This window comes from Acanthochromis polyacanthus, chromosome 10 (assembly GCF_021347895.1).
Source record: "Acanthochromis polyacanthus isolate Apoly-LR-REF ecotype Palm Island chromosome 10, KAUST_Apoly_ChrSc, whole genome shotgun sequence".
Taxonomy (NCBI): Eukaryota; Metazoa; Chordata; class Actinopteri; family Pomacentridae; genus Acanthochromis; species Acanthochromis polyacanthus.
In genome coordinates this window covers 20,770,515-20,787,060 of record NC_067122.1, presented here as the reverse complement: position 1 = coordinate 20,787,060, position 16,546 = coordinate 20,770,515, and the positions used below count along the sequence as shown (strand labels likewise).

The window sequence follows — 16,546 nt, the reverse complement described above, 5'->3', positions numbered from 1 at the left end:
CTGCGGTTATGATTAAAATCTAAATTTTTATCTGTTGGTGGCCCTAGAGGAAATATCAGAGGATTACCAAGCTTAAGTCAGGTTCATTCTCTGAGAACCATTTATCCATCTGGACCTAATTTTGTGGCAGCCCATCCTGTAAGATCATCTATTTTAGGCCGAAGTATTCGACTGGCCACCATGAAGCCGTGCCAAAAGCATGACTACAACTTGTGGGTGGACGGTTTCTTAGATTACATCACCACAAACACTGAAATTATCCTGCTGTATCAATCTCATATTCAATGTCTCAATTTCTACTCACCACAGTAAAGCCTCTTCGGTCCTCTGTGCCCAGTCAGTACCACTGCTCAGTCAGCTGGGGGCTTATTTGATCCTCCGGGTTCAGACTAACAATCATCACCCCAACTGCCGCACCAGCTGAGTGGAACAACCTGACCTCAGTGCCGACATTATCGTTCCTGCTGGATCACCCCGCAGCAGCAAAACTCATCTCCCTCCTACACTGTGCTGCTGTGGCGATCCAAGTGGGCCAGATATAAACCCACAGTGAAACCAACTGTGAGGTTTCACAGCGTGACCGCCTCCCTGCATCACCACACAGATCAGAGAGCGAGGATGGTGTGATGTGTTGGGGATGTTTTACGTACCAGGACTGGACCATTGAATAAGAGAACTAACACACTGCTGGGTAGTCTGTACATGTATTTTGCTAGCACTATGGAGAATGAAAGTTTATCATTGTAATGGGAAAGACCTTACTCAACATGGGGGGTGAGAGCTCACTCCTGTCTCCCCCAAGGAATAAGTACAGATGCTTTTATAGTGAACACACTCTTTACCTATTGGCTTGATATAAATAGGTTCTAAGTTTGAACCTTATGGCACAGTTGTCTGTACCATGTAAGAAATGCTGAGTCCTTCTTTCCAAAGACAAAAACCTTTTAAGGGTGTGAACACATCTTCATTGGTTGGATTCAAACTGCAATCTTTTTCACCCCTGAGGTGATTCTTCCATAATTAAGCTACATTAAAGTTACTTTACTAGCAAAAATTGTTCCCCAACAACGAAGATACATGTATATTAAATGAATGGGAGGCCTACCCCAAGGAGGATATCAGGAGGGCCTGTGCCTCTTTCAGAGGCTGTATCGAGGCCTTCATCATGGCTGATGGAGGACATATTGAATAAACATGTTCTGAAAGGGCTGCACAGCGGCGTAGTGGTTAGTACTTTCACCTTGCAGCGAGAAGATCCCGGTTTGGGCCTGGGATCTTTCTGCATGGAGTTTGCATGTTCTCCCTGTGCATGCGTGGGTTTTCTCCGGGTACTCCAGCATCCTCCCACAGTCCAAAAATATGCTGAGGTTAATTGATCACTCTAAAATTGCCCGTAGGTGTGAGTGTGATTGTTCGTCTGTATATGTAGCCCTGCGACAGACTGGCGACCTGTACAGGGTGTCCCCTGCCTTCGACTGAGTCAGCTGGGATAGACTCCAGCACCTCTGCGACCCTAGTGAGGATAAAGTGGTGTATAGAGAATGGATGGATGTTCTGAAAGCTTTAAATTTGTGTTCTTCAAGAACAAAGAATTCCAAAGAATAAAAAAGTCCATTTATAGTTGTTTTTACCTGACAGGGCATTTGTGTTTCCCCACAGGTAATTGAAAAGAAAAAAAAACTGGCTCTGAAATACTCAATAAACTGATACGTCATCTAGTGTTAAACTGAGTAAGGATTCTTAATAATATAAAATGTAACTGACTGAGCTGTATTAATTAAATCGAGATATTTCTAATTGAAAGAAAAAACACTGACTAAAAGATTTCATTCAATTAAACCTTAAATTCATTTATCTAAGAAAACCATCCTTTAATGTCTTACCTTAAAATGACCAACAGGTTTTAAAAATATAGCTGCAAAGTAAAAGTTTCACACTAAAGATGAATCACTGATGAACACTGAATGGCATTAACTCAATTATTAAGAGGAAACAGAAATCCATTTATAATATTTCTATCAAATATGTTTATGTCTATAAAATATACTGGACATCAATAAAAATGTCCGCATAGTGAAACATATGAAGTCCATCTGCATTTATACATCATATTGATGTTTAAATGAGGGGAACTGCAGCCCACGTTCAGTCAAGTTAACGGAATTACGGATAAACAACTTTCCAGGTTTCTCTGACAAAATAAAGGCCGTGATTTGTTTTACAGAAAAGTTTCACGATTTCAAAAATGTGACTTTGAAAATGTAAATCAAACTGTAATAAGCGTTAGCTAGCTGCTCCACTTGCTCTGAATATTTTTGTTCTCGTCTTTGTCAAGCCCAAACGAAAAATTAATCCATATTCTGGCTACATTACCGACAACAGCGTCCATGGAGTGACCGGAAGTTAGCTGACCTAGCGGAAGTGCTAATGAGGTCTGCTCTGGCACGGAATACCATCACACATTTAGCTTTCAAAATAAGTCCTGTCCAAGACACAGAGCTGTAGCTCCGTTTCAGTGTGAGCTCTGATGTTTCTCTGTGTGACTGTTTCTGGCTTCCTCTAATAAAATCCTTCTGTCCACTGGGAGCTGCAGCCATATATATATATATATATATATATATATATATATATATATATATATATATATATATATATATATATATATATATATATCTACTGACTCATATCTATTCACACTAGTCTGGTCCGATACAGTCTCGATGATGACGTTTCACGAGTACGTGAGAACGCAAGTACGGACAGTTATGTACTGAAAAAACGGCCTTAGTCTTCTTACCGCAAAGGTACAAAGCTGCTCATCTTCTCCTCCTCCTGCATCAGGAAAGGTCTTCAAAGCTTCTTTAAATCCAAATTAAACAACAATCAAAAGATGAAACTAACGTCATTGGTGCATTCAGGTGCAGTCGGACAACGAAGCTGTAGTAATGTGCATCGGAAATTGGAGTTTCAGTAATGTAAATTTCCAACGAAAATTGGGGGGTGGGTGGCCAATCAGATCACACGGGTGGCCCACTGCCCCCTATGAATTTAAAGTACAAGACTGAGAAGTTTTTCAGGATCACTGACACTTTGAAATGTGTAAACAGAATACCAGTTATTGTTGTGTGTGACAGAGAGATTTGTGGCTCTGCTGTTTCGCCCTTTCCACACACAAAAGGATCCATCGCATGTTCGCTTCTGCTCTGCTGACTGTCCTCTGTGAATCGGTTGGTATGTCGGGAAGGAATCTATCTGCATGAACAAGCTTTTGGCTCTGAGGTGAGGCAATGCTTAAAGTGGCGGAAAAGGGAATTACAAGTAAATTATGTCACATATGAATAAAAGACAGTTGAACAAATGCAAATACAAACAATATTGTGTTATTAGCTTTAATGCACTTGACACAAAGCCTAGAAACTCTAAGATACATGCACAAGATGCTCTAGAATTGTTGTAAAGCTCTTAATTTGATGTTCTCCAAAGGCTCCTGTTAGTACAAAAAACAACTCTACCATATTTACACAACAGAGAACTATGGCATGCATTCCAAAGCACCCAAAAATGAACAAACGGGACGACTATATCTGATATTTATGGATGATAATACACAAGTATTCACTACTAAAGCTATGAATATGGCTCTACTGTTGTGTTAAGTGTGAATGTCAGTTCATAATATTGCTTTGAACATAAAAAAAAGCTGACAAAGTGTTGAAAGATTCGTGTTGAGTTAGAAGTTTACATTAAAGCACTTCCGGCATGCTGCTAACATGAGTGCAGCGAAGAGGTGTTGAGGTCTTTTTATACAAGCGACATTGAAAATATGCATGAGGAAAAGGCAAAAGGTGCGTGTGATAGTTTTGTCATTACAATACAATTTAAAAAAACATTTGCATGTATATACAGTTCAATGGAGTTCAAAAGTGTGAGATCATGTCAAAATCTGCCATATTTTCTTGAAAACTTGGAAAGAATTTAAAAGTTTGAGGACTTTGAAATACTTAAAACACAAGAAGTTCTGAAACGTACAAATCAAAAAAACATTCAGACTTCTTCATTTAAGTGCTCAAATTTCCTAGAGTTGTCATTTTCCATTGAAGTAGCATTTTGGTGATACTCAGGAGGATTTGTTTGACTCATTAGAGGCTTGTTCAAGTAAACAAACCTGCTTTTTTTTACCTGTTATAAATATGGTGATGGCTTAAGTCTACAGCATGATGTTGCTCACTAAGCAGCATTGTGATAGTTGTAAAAACTGACATTGAATCGTGATTGGACTGAAAGTTTACAAACAGGCAGTGCATGGCTCACTAGAATGGCTTGAAAAACTGGATAAGATCCAAAGCACCAACAGACAGAACGAAAGTGAGCACAACTTCAAAAAATTAATATGTTGAGTTTTGTTACAAATACAAAAGAATTTGATCCCTGATATATAAAATTTGCAAATCCAAGAATGCAAGGTTCCAGTTGGTAACAGTCATTTTCAACCAAAAGCTGTCTAGTCGTGGTCCAAGAGGAAAAATAGCTTCCATCAACCACTTTTCAGGAGGCAGACAAGGTCAAACACTTGAGGTGGGCTAAGACACGGCACTATTTCACTGTGGATGACTCAAAAAAGTTATATTTATGCACAAATCCCATTTAGAGATTCGTGACAGAAAGGTGGATGGAGAAAAGAGAATACCACAGTGGATCAGACCCACAGCTGCTGAACTGAATCAACTCCACCCTGATCAAGGTGACATGCTTCAGAGACATGCTCCACCTTCTAGTTTGCATCTTTGCACAGATGCAGGAGAAAGAGCCCAAACACACCAGGAAGCATTAAATAACCACGGGCTCATGGACTTTCCTCTACAGTCACCTGATCTCAACCACACTGAACATTTACGATGCCACCAAACATCTCATCACAAGCTCTTTGTAACAGTCAGATCATGCTGGGGCAACATGGCTTATCAGGTTTTGCACAAACTCTTGGAGTTCATGCAGCTCTGCAGTGCTGCTGTCATTGAAGCAACAGAGGAGCAAACAAAGTTTATTCAGAGATTCAGGTTTTCATCTAAAGTGTTGAGCTGATATTCTAAAATCTGAAAGAAATGTAAAAAAACAAAACAAAACAAAAACAGAAGTGCATTCATAGGTGGTCTCATGATTGAACCCTCGTGTGTGTGTGTGTGTGTGTGTGTATGTGTGTGTGTGTGTGTGTGTGTGTTGCCTGAGTAGCCCAAAGTGCTTAAATTGACCTGACTAATTTATATATTAGTTCAAATGTCCTTTACATTCCGCATCCAGCTGAATGATGCATGCATCAAATACTACATCAAGTGTATGAGACACAAGCTGAATTTGAAGGGCCAAAGCAAGTACAAGGATTATGTGTTTTGAATACATGGCTTTGCATGGAGAAGATATGTTTGTTTATTTCTTGGAAATTCTCACAGTCGGTCTGGTCTGCAATAAATGAACAAGAACAAAATGCACTTAGTACGGTAACCTGATGAGCTTATTGACCTATCTTTAACTGAGACGCATGAGGTAGGAAATTATTGTAAATAATGCCAGCATTGTCCATTTAGAATAAATGCTTTTGATTGTTTTTTTTTTTTTTTTTTTGGGGGGGGGGGGGGGGTGAATGGAAGGCTTTGAACATGTGATCTTTGGGTTATGTGCTCTGCTTGGCACACATCTGGTTTTTCAAAGCTAAAGTTGGTAGTAAAACTAAAATAAGTAGGACAGATGCAGATGTAAAAAAAAAAAAAAGGTCTCCACTCAATTCTTGTTTTGTTTGAGTGTTTTACCACGTGTCATGAAATTAGCATAGCGGTGCCATGTGGAACATTGTGGAATGACCAATATGTGGGAGAAATGGGAAGACTCTTGATGTGTCTTTAAAACTGTATACATGTTAATGAAGTAGTTTAACATTCTGGGAAATGCTCTCACTCTGGGTTCGTGTGGCAAATATGAAGTTCCCCTCAGCAGCTGGTTTGCTTACATTTAACTCGAGAAACAGGGAAACACATGGTTCTGCACAGAGATAACTCCGTTTGCCATTAAAATGTTTCTTTAATGCATAAAACCACAAAGCATATTTAGCAGTGGTTCTGTGTTGGACCAGTTGCCAGGCAACCAGCATCAACTCCAGGCAGCTGCTGCTGAATAAGCATGCTTCCCAGAATGTCAAACTATCCCTTTAAAGTCACACTGCTGAATATATTAGAAACTGTGAGAGATCTTTGCAAAGATCAAGGCTATCAGAGGAAGTTGAGCTTATCTGAGGTGTAAACATCAGAGTGTGTTGGATCTGAGCTGAGAGGATCCTCAGAGTTAAAGTTCATCCCCTTCACTTCAAACCGCGGCTCAGAGTCAGAATAAAGAGGGACAGTTGGAGCATCTGCCGGCTCTGAAGAAACTGCAAACTGGAAGGAAAAAGGCAGACATGTCACTGTGTAACAGATATTAGCTGCAGCTGTTATAAATGTACATTATGGAGGATACTGATGTCAGTTTTGGTATTATTAACATTACAGTTAGTACAAGAAATCAGTATATTCAGAGAAAAAACAAAATATACGGATGCTAATTTTTTGTAGTACAATATAACTGCCTAAATGTGATATTTTGAAAGTTTTTACTGTCAACATATGTTGGATTTTCCATGTTTTCTCATGTAGCTCACTCATGCAATGCGAATCAGCAATACAATACCAACAAAAACTTGGACCACTCGGACTCTTCTGACACAGTGACAACAAAAAGTAAACATCATGAGCTTCACAGTTTAGGGCTGCATCAGGTGAATAAACTGTTTTTTTAAAAAAAAAAATAAGAACAGGAGGATGCACTGACAGAAATTTGTTGTAGAGTTTCTCAAAATGACAGCTGAACTGGAGAGCAAAGGGACCAGACTCATCACCTTGAGGTGGTATATCTTTGCTAACCAGTGAAGTTGCAGTTTACATCCTTGTCTGTCCAAACTTAAATAATATACTGTATGTAGTGAGGATTTTGAAGGACCTCTGACCACAAAATTATATATATCAGCTCATTCTGGAGTTCAACATTTGTTTCGTAAATCATTATCATTTAAACAATTTACATTAAGGCCAAAACCATGTTTGGTTACATCACAGTAACCTTGACACGTGACCTTCAAGATGTATGTAGTTCATTGTTGCATTCAAGGAAACATTTGTACCAAATTTGAAGAAATACTGTGCACAGAAATGTGATGGACCGATGGGAAACATGAGAACATAATGGCAATTGTGGCCAGCGTGGAGACATAAAATATCATTTTCAAAAAACCAAGGGCAAATCTGTTTAAAGCAAATTGGATAAACACAATTATTGGTTACACCCACATTCAGATACAGTTTACAGGAGAATTCAGATCACTGATGAGGATTTTTTTGGTCAGAATATAAATGGGAAATTGTAGCTAAACAACAGCTATTTGGTTTAAATAATACTAATGGCAGGTAAAAAAGACACAAGGAAACGCTAACATTTCATTTTGGTTACAGCGAACATACTATTACAAAAAACAATCTGGTAAGGTGCATCAAAGTTAAAAAAAAATATATTATTGCACAGACTTATCATATCTGTCTGTGTGTGTGTGCTCAGATTGATACGGGCAGCAGATCGTACCTTAGAATAAGCAGGTGGCATGATGTTGGTAGGAGGATTATGTATCTGCAGAATGAAACAACACATATTAATAGTGGAGAAGTTAGAGACAAATCTTAACTCTAGCTTAGAGCCAGTAAAGCAGGAGACACACTAACCAGCGGGGCAGCCGGGGTAAATGAAGGCTGAGCGGGGTATTGTGTCCCAGAGGGCACATGGGGTTGGTTCTGCCTCTGTCCAACAGGCTCCTGGTCGTACTGCAGTTTGAATTAAACAGATGAATTGCAATAATACTGTACACCCACACATACAATCTGCTGAAAAGCATCAGTGCAAATCATGTTCACCTCATGGTAATGCACAGCAGGTTCATTTTCATTGTTGTCTTCATCAGCAGCAGCCTCAGAGCCTTCCTTATCCGAGGATTTCTTTTTACAGCAGCAGCACCTCAGGCAGCAGGTGCAAAGTGCTGAAATAAGAATCCCGCCGCCAATACCGAGGTACGACGATGTCTCAACACCGTCAGCTGAAACAATAACACCATTATTCAGTTAGATTATCCGCATGAAATGTATCATCAACAATCAGCTAATAGATTAATTGTGTAATTTGTAAGTGTGTCATATATTTATTGGTTAACCTCAAGCCTCTAGAAATACAGAGTACAACACAAGTGAATATACTGGTGCAAAATCATTTAAATGTCAAATGATTGAAATTTAGGTTACTTTGACAACTGAACAGTGGAGTATGAACATTTAAAAACAAACTTCAAAAAGACTATACTGAAAACCCAGGCCACAAAGTAGAAACTCAGTGCAAACAAAAAGTAAACGCACCTGCGATCACTGCCACCAATCTGATTTCGAATCAGCCAAATTGCATGAACCTGGTTATAAAATGACCTGTGAACACCAAAGCTTTCTCACTTTTGAAATAACAGTTTCTGTCTGTCCGCATGGTTGTATCATTGCTCCTCATGGAAAATAAAACTGTCAGATGGAAAGACGGAAAAGGATACAGGAAGATCCAGAAACACTGGTGAATCAGTAATGAGGAGGTACAAAATGAGCCGCAGTGCTATTAATCAGAGCGGCCAACCTCCTGAAATGACGTCGTGGACAATATGCTACCTTGGTTCACACTTGGCCCAATCGTTATCGTTAAAAATCTGAATTTCTGTGACAGCTCAGACAGTGTGAAGGGCACTTCATGGCAATCTCTGCGAGTGGCTGTCCAAGAAAAACATCTTTGTATGCCCGTCGGACTAAAACAGCAAGAATAAACTTTGCCAAACAACATGAAAAGAAGCTTGAAAAATATTGGAAGAATTAGGTGAGATGAGACCGAGATAAATTTGCTCAGCTCAGATGGAGTCCAGCATGTTTCAAAGTGAGCTACAGTCTACCACAGTGAGTGCATAGTCTTGCCAGTGAAGCACAGAGGTGGAGTGTGTTTATATGGGGTGTTATGAGTGCACAATGTGTTAGGGAAGTGAATGTGGATATACAAAAATACTGGCTGACAAGATGACTCCCAGTCTGAAGAAACTTTGCAGAAATGGAGTATTCTAGCATGGCATTTCAAAGCACAAAGCCAAAATCACACAAAGTTTCAAAAGAAGAGAAATTGGCTTCTTTTGTACACTGTATCTTTACTATCTATCCTTTCTGTTTTTGTTAATCTGTTTTGGACATATTGTATGCCACTGAATGATTCAGCAACATAATTTCTCACAATTTCGTTACAATTATAGGTCAAAAGATAATTAAAAAGGCACTATTCCCAAGTGGTAGGTTACAGTAAATACAACTGATATGCATATGAGAACAGACAGAGTTGCTAATGTGTGTAACATTATGTCTTAGGGGCGAAATAGTCACCATATTTCTGCAACTTCTTGGTATTATGAGACCTTTTGAAGCCACTTTGATTAAACCATCCATCCATTCTCTATACACCGCTTTATCCTCACTAGGGTCGTGGGGGGGCTGGAGCCTATCCCAGCTGACTCGGGCGAAGGCAGGGGACACCCTGGACAGGTCGCCAGTCTGTCGCAGGGCTACATATACAGACAAACAATCACACTCACATTCACACCTACGGGCAATTTAGAGTGATCAATTAACCTCAGCATATTTTTGGACTGTGGGAGGAAGCCGGAGTGCCCGGAGAAAATCCATGCATGCACAGGGAGAACATGCAAACTCCATGCAGAAAGATCCCAGGCCCACCCTGGGAATCGAACCGGGGATCTTCTTGCTGCAAGGCGAAATTGCTAACCACTATACCACTGTGCAGCCCCTTTGATTAAACCAAAGACGAAAAACAAACAAAAGGTACAAATAAGACATTTATGACAAAGTGATAACTCAATAATGCATTTGTAAAAGCATACAGATTACTTACATTCGACGTCCAGTGAAACCACCAAAGCCTTATTGTCATTATGATCTCTGACCTCGAAGTGTCCACGGCATGACGCTTGGACGTAGTTAAGAATCCCACATGGGTGTAGAATCTTAAACCCAGTGCATTCAGTATAGCTCAGCTGAAGCCAACCATTGTGAACAATGACAGTCTGACTGTGTCCATTTGGGAAGAAGTAAATGTTGCAGGAGTGCCGTTCAAGATTGAAGGTGATCCTCAGTTCTTCACCAATCTCACGTAAATAGCTCTCAGTTAATGCTGGGAGAGAGGATATTGAAGGGATTATCAACCCAGAAATAATTTACAGTCCAAACACTCAACATGTATAGTCTACTTGGTCGTTGGTTTTAAGACTTTGATCTCGATCTGTAAGAAAAAATGTTCTAAATGCGGTACTGTTGTGACTCTACCTTGAGCATTAGGCCCACTTAGCCTGGTGCAAAAAGTGGTTATAAGGGAGAACAGTAAAACTGGCTATGCACATTACCAGTCAAAAGTTTGGACATACTTCCTCATTCAAATGAATGACCACAGCATGATGAAGCCAGGTTGGCTTATTAGTTTATTTAAATTTGATGTTTTCATCAAATAACAATGTAATTTAATCATATTTCATTTATACATTTATAAACCACAGTACTATTATTGTTTATTGAATGTTTGGGGCACCGATGTGCCCGATATTTATGATCTTTTCTTATATTGTTTGAATATTGATGTAAAAGAGAATATTATTTGTCAGACTGTAAGGTTGTTTTTATTATTTATGTAGAACTTATTGTATCTGAATCTAAACGTATTGTCAAAAATCTCATGGGTCACTCATTCAAATGAATGAGAAAGTGTGTCCAGCCTTTTAGTGGTAGCGTATGAAGGTAACAAATTACACGTAGAAGCACCTCGGAGGCATATCTGCACATAAATACTTGGTATTGTTTAGGAAATATTAAAATAAAACAAGAATGAACATGTTGATTAACCGTGAATGAAAGCCCTGTTTTCTTTAAAAATTCCTACAAATTCACCAATTATTCTAGCCAGGAACTATAAAAACTAAGAAAACTCTCACATTTTCAACTTTCTGTGAATACATCATGTGAGGCCTTTCTGTCAGGAACAACAGCCTGAAAATAGCCTAATATTGTAACACTTAATCAAAAAAATTCTATCCTTATTCTATATATTCAAACAAAGTTTCTACAGTTACATTTATTCCACAAGCAACTTTGTGTTGCTGTTGTTTATAGTAATACTGTATTTATTCATTTTTCATTCTTCATTCTTATATATAGTGTACATATTGTTGTTATTACAATTATTATTACTATACCTATGTCTAATTCTGCTTTGAAAGATGTTGCTGCTGTAACAATGGACATTTCCCCTGGGGTGGGGAGCAATAAAGGATTATCTTATCTTATCTAAAACACATATTCAAAATCACTTTATTTTACACATCATTCAAGAAATTGCTAAACATAAACCGTTTGCATGAATCAGAATCAGTCTAAAAAAACTTAATCCAGTGTTTCTTGACACAACTGAGAAGAAACGACAGAGCAGCAATCAACAGTCGAATCACAATTTTAAGATTTTTCAGATGAATTGCAGGTTGTGTTTACACAGAGCAGAGATGAAAATAAACCAGTAAAATTACTGCAGCAACGGTATAAAGTATACAGTAAAGCAAGATGTCAGTAAGTTGTTGGAAGGCACATTCAGCATGGTAAATTATCTTTCCAGAGTTGATGTGGACAGAAAAACACAGTTTGCAGAGGGAGTAAAAATATAAATGCGTCTACAAAAACAGCTAGTCTAGAGCATGCGAGGCCCCGTTTTCTTTCCGGTATTGCTAAAATCTTTGAGCATTTGAAAAAATTTTAGACATGCTGATTCCAAATTTTTTATGAAAAATAAAACAGCAACCATTGAACTTATTGTCTTTCTTTATGAATGATGAGATTATGACCGCATTCTACTGCATAAAAAGCATTTTTCAGTTCTCTCTACCACGAGCCAGAGACTGACACAGAGTTCACAAAAACATTCAACAATTTTCTTCATCTTCCACGGAACTACAAAATTAATTTTCATGCTCAGTACCAAATAATCCAAAAGTTGAATGTATATATTATAGTGTAAAAATGATCATAAAATCTGTCCTTTTAAAAGCCAACTAGCCGAGCTTAGCGGATGCGCCCCTGGCTCTAGTGGATTTCAAGCGATTTTATATTACTTAGCTTTAATGTATTAAATCTTCAACCAATTATTAGACCAACCAATTATTGACAGCAATATTATTATTAGTTTTAGATTTTAGTGCCAAAATATCTGCTGAGAGGTGCAGAAGTCTCTTTGACAGTTACAGAAATTGTTTGATTGCAGTGATTGATTCAAAAGGTTAAACAACAAAATATTAAGGTTACCATCATTTTTGTCCAGGCCGGTTTCATGAGTTTATTTTTTTAAATAATTCTGTTGAACCAAAGATCAAAAGCAATGTTTGATTTTCACTTTTTAATTTTCACGCCATTTTCATTTTCATGTATTATTACTTTTGTCAGATTCAAATGACTTCTGTGACCATTGTGGGTTTTTCTTTCATTAACCGAGGGGACCAACAATTTTGTCCACCTGTGTAGATCCCACCCTTCAACCCACATGACCAACAGAATTCACAGCCACATTACATCTTGGGTCAGAGGAGTTTTAGCTGCATAAAGGGGACCAATACAATAGTAAGCAGGCGGTCATAATGTTATGCCTGATCAGTGTATGTATTTATTCACCTTTTTTTAATGAAGTAGTCTCATTATGAATGACATGCTCCCTGCTATCACATACTATGAATATAGACCATTTAATGTCCATATGGATACTTTCAGTAACAGTAATGTTTATTAATGACGTAACCTTGCTATGAATGCTACTAATAAATTACACTAAAGGTACATCAATTCCAGACATCAGTTATCCACTGAGGTAGATCATTATGATGTATTTTTTATGTAATATTATCCTATCATCCAGGCCTACTTTGGACTGAAGTGAGAATACCTGGAGAAATGAATACTTGCATGTGTTCCAACAGTGCAAACTACTGTACCACCTAAATACTTCAAAGCAGAACGCCACATCATAGTGTCCTGAAAAAACAGAAGTGCCAGAGTAAGAAATCAGATAAACTGAAAGCTTACCTTCTACTTCAAGTCTTTGCCTAGACAGCGTCAACCGATTCTCTCCTCTTAGTGTGTAGCGGCCCCCGTCTTCTTGGGTAACATTACTTATCACATAGTAGTAGCTAATCACCTTCCGCCTATTGTCTTCTCTGGCCAGAGGTACACCACGTTTCCACAAGACGGTCACCTCTGAGCCAGAGCTGCGGCTGTACTCGAGGCTATAGGCGCTGTGAGGCAAGTATATCCTGTATGTGTCCCCATAGTGCTTCAAGTCAGTGTCATATGAGAGGCCTAGAGAAAACGTCCAGCAGAGAGAAACCTTATGGATGCATGCTGACATTTCCAGACATTTTTCTGAATCATTTGAAAATACATCTATTGTTTATTGTAGAACATTTGATTTTAAATCAAATAGGTGACAGCACTGCATGTATTGCAAAAGCACAGTGGAAAAACTCTCTGTTCTGAATTTTTTTTTAAAAAAAGAAAGAACTTTAAGCCGAATGCACTTATAGTATTAAAAACCAGAGTATTATTTATATTAAATGACCCCTTGCAGACTGCTAAACCTGTGGAAACCCTGGTGTAAGCAGTCTGCATGTGTCCTTACATCTCTGCATTAATTTACTTGCTCTGTGTCCTGGATTATAACCAGTCCAGTGATTGAAGAACCGAACAACGACTAATTCAAGTCATATAATGCAGTTCTTTACTTGACAAACAACGACTGCAGCCCCAACGTTGTGACTGAGTAGTGGTCCATAGTTCATGGAAATGACTTTAGTAATGAAGATTGTTTTTCAAACATTATAGTCCACAGGATACTTGGGAAAAATATGATTTCTTAATTACAAACCTATCCATAAATCATGTCAGTTACACTCTAAATTCAGATATTTGACATACTGAAACACACTTAAAACCTACAAGCTAAATATTTACCTATAATCACCTCAAAAGTCAGGCCTAATTATAAATTGCAAACATTTTTTGGTCATAATTATTTGGTTACAAATGACATGAAAAAAAACTGTATTAGCAGATTTTATAATAGCTGTACTGATGCATGTATAATCATCATGCCTTGTGAACTATGAACAGTTTCCCCTACATAGTGGAGGGAAATTTGTTGTACATTGATATAAACTGGAAATTAATCTAGTTTAAAAAAAAATAAAACCGTATAAATACTCAAGTGCACTGTCTTTATGAGACCTTTATTATACCTTTGTTTTTTCCTGACATTTCTTGTCCTACTTCTTTCATTACTCATCTTTACATAGCCGCTGTGACTGTAAATTACCCTGGTGAGTTATCAATAAAGTTAATCTGATCTTACGTTATTATGACTGTTTGATAAAAACAGCTGCAGATGTAAATAAACTGGAATACAGCTTTAACAACAAGCGTGCAATCAGTTTTTGGCAGGTCATTTTATTTGCTCCCAAAATTTTACTTTACAACTTGTGTGAAAAAAATATTGTATAGATTACTATAGCAAGAACAAATAAAACATAAAGAAAATAACTTTTATTATAATTATTCCAAAATATTCCATGGTGACCTTGCATCATGTGCTTGTAATCTATATGTCTTGTAAATAACAACAGTTGGCAAAACTGAACTATAAATAGTTTTGCCTAAATACGAGAGGGGGGGATTGTTGTAAATTTATATAAATTGGAAATTAATCTAGTAAAAAAAGAAAAAGAAAAAAAAAGAAAAAGTATTAAAAAATAGTAGAGGAGATGTAGTCCCTCCACTGACTGACTCATTTGATGCTGGCTTTAAACTCAGGGAATCTGCAGGTTGTAGTTTTACAAGCTGTCTTGATAAATGGATGTTTTTGACACTTACCTACAGCAACACAGGCGACCAGCAACAGCAGCAACCTCATCATGTAACGAGATCCACAAACCCGAGTCCAGTGCGAACCCAAAATACGTTCACAGTTCATCAAGTCTTTGCTTCTGACTTATTCCAGCCTGCAAACTCTTCACAACAGCAACACAGTATCAGAAAAACACTTGTTCAGGGAATATATTTGGCTGCAAGCCGTCAATAACAGCGTTACATGGCGGGGCAAGGAAGCAGTCGGAGCCCACCAGGAAAGGGCGTTTCCTTGATGAGAATCATGGTGCGTTTACGGACTGTAAGGAAAATGCCGCTGTATGAATTCAGTGACAGTCACCCCTATTAATGAAGAAGCCTATTTGCGAATGGCAAGTTCCTGCTGCCACATGCTGTTAAAGCATTACATTTATCAATTCCAAATATCAGCTACTGACCTTTCTTAACCCTTTAATGCATAATTGGTTCAAAAATGGCCCGGTGAGGTTGCTTTCTAGCAATAATCTTTGTATTGAAGTTTTTTTTTTTTTATCATTTCATATTCCAGCCATTCCTTCAAAATGTTTTTGATATCATTCCATTTACATTTTTCAGTTAGCTTTTATACTTTTAAATAAATTGTGATATTTGTTTTACTTCCCCAACCTCTTTATCACTGGTAAGATCATACAAGAGGTGATGAAGTGCAGAAACTTGGAGAGACGAGCAGCAACAGCTGGAAGAAATGAAAGGAAAAATATCAACAAAATTAATGCTGACATTCTTCTATTGCTGTTCTGTGCAATATTCTTCTTTTTCAATAATCAAAATGTTAAAAATCTGTTATAAAATGTAATATAAACATATTTCAAACATGAAATCATTTTTCTGTGGACCAAAATATAATACAAACAATAATACAAAATTGTTATTCTTTACCAATATGACAAAAATGCCATAAAAACATGTTGATTCTTACATGAATCATTTTTGACCCACTATTGATATAAGAGTGTAGGGTCCATTCACTTGTGCAGCTAAGGGTTAATTAACAACAAAACAAGAAGGCATAATTAGGTCAGACTGCGTTTGAGAAAATAAGCTGTTAAAGGTACATTGTCAAGGTTTTCTTGACTACATTCTGATTACATCTTTGTATTAAGGCTATATTAAAACTATGGATTGTTTTTCATGACGAAAGCATTTAACTAATTTATAGATATTAGTTTTTACTCCATGTTATTTACAATGTTAATAGAGGACAAACATCCTTTCATGTTACTAGAGGATGTCTTCTATTACAAAATAAACCCAGCAGCAGCAACAACAAGAGACAGCATCCAGCGCGTTGTAGAAAACACATAATAAACACTTGTGGTTTGTGTCAGTCCCGTTTTAGTGAGGCTAATTCTAGTTCGAACTCTAAACGTTGAATCTGCAAAATACATTTGCTTTGTATTGATGTGGTG

The 16,546-nt window shown here is 37.7% G+C and overlaps 1 protein-coding gene across 1 annotated transcript; it reads right to left on the bottom strand.

Moving 5' to 3' along the window:
- Positions 1-3,375: 3,375 nt before the first annotated feature.
- On the bottom strand, positions 3,376-15,379 carry LOC110965023 (uncharacterized). The gene is made up of 7 exons (XM_022213908.2): positions 15,105-15,379; positions 13,266-13,538; positions 10,048-10,326; positions 7,986-8,164; positions 7,797-7,895; positions 7,660-7,704; positions 3,376-6,425 (listed from the first exon to the last, which is right to left on the bottom strand). The coding sequence occupies exons 1-7, from the start codon at positions 15,202-15,204 to the stop codon at positions 6,261-6,263; spliced, it is 1,140 nt and encodes a 379-aa protein (XP_022069600.2). The 5' UTR covers positions 15,205-15,379; the 3' UTR covers positions 3,376-6,260.
- Positions 15,380-16,546: the final 1,167 nt, after the last annotated feature.

What these genes read in the sequence shown, in the direction of transcription:
- LOC110965023 (XM_022213908.2), bottom strand. Translation starts at nt 15,204, where the DNA reads ATGAACTGTGAACGTATTTTGGGTTCGCACTGGACTCGGGTTTGTGGA. An exon ending in GGTCGCCTGTGTTGCTGTAG is followed by an intron (nt 13,539 to 15,104) that starts GTAAGTGTCAAA and finishes CGTTTTCTCTAG; the next exon opens with GCCTCTCATATGACACTGAC. An exon ending in TTACCCCGGCTGCCCCGCTG is followed by an intron (nt 7,705 to 7,796) that starts GTTAGTGTGTCT and finishes TTCATTCTGCAG; the next exon opens with ATACATAATCCTCCTACCAA.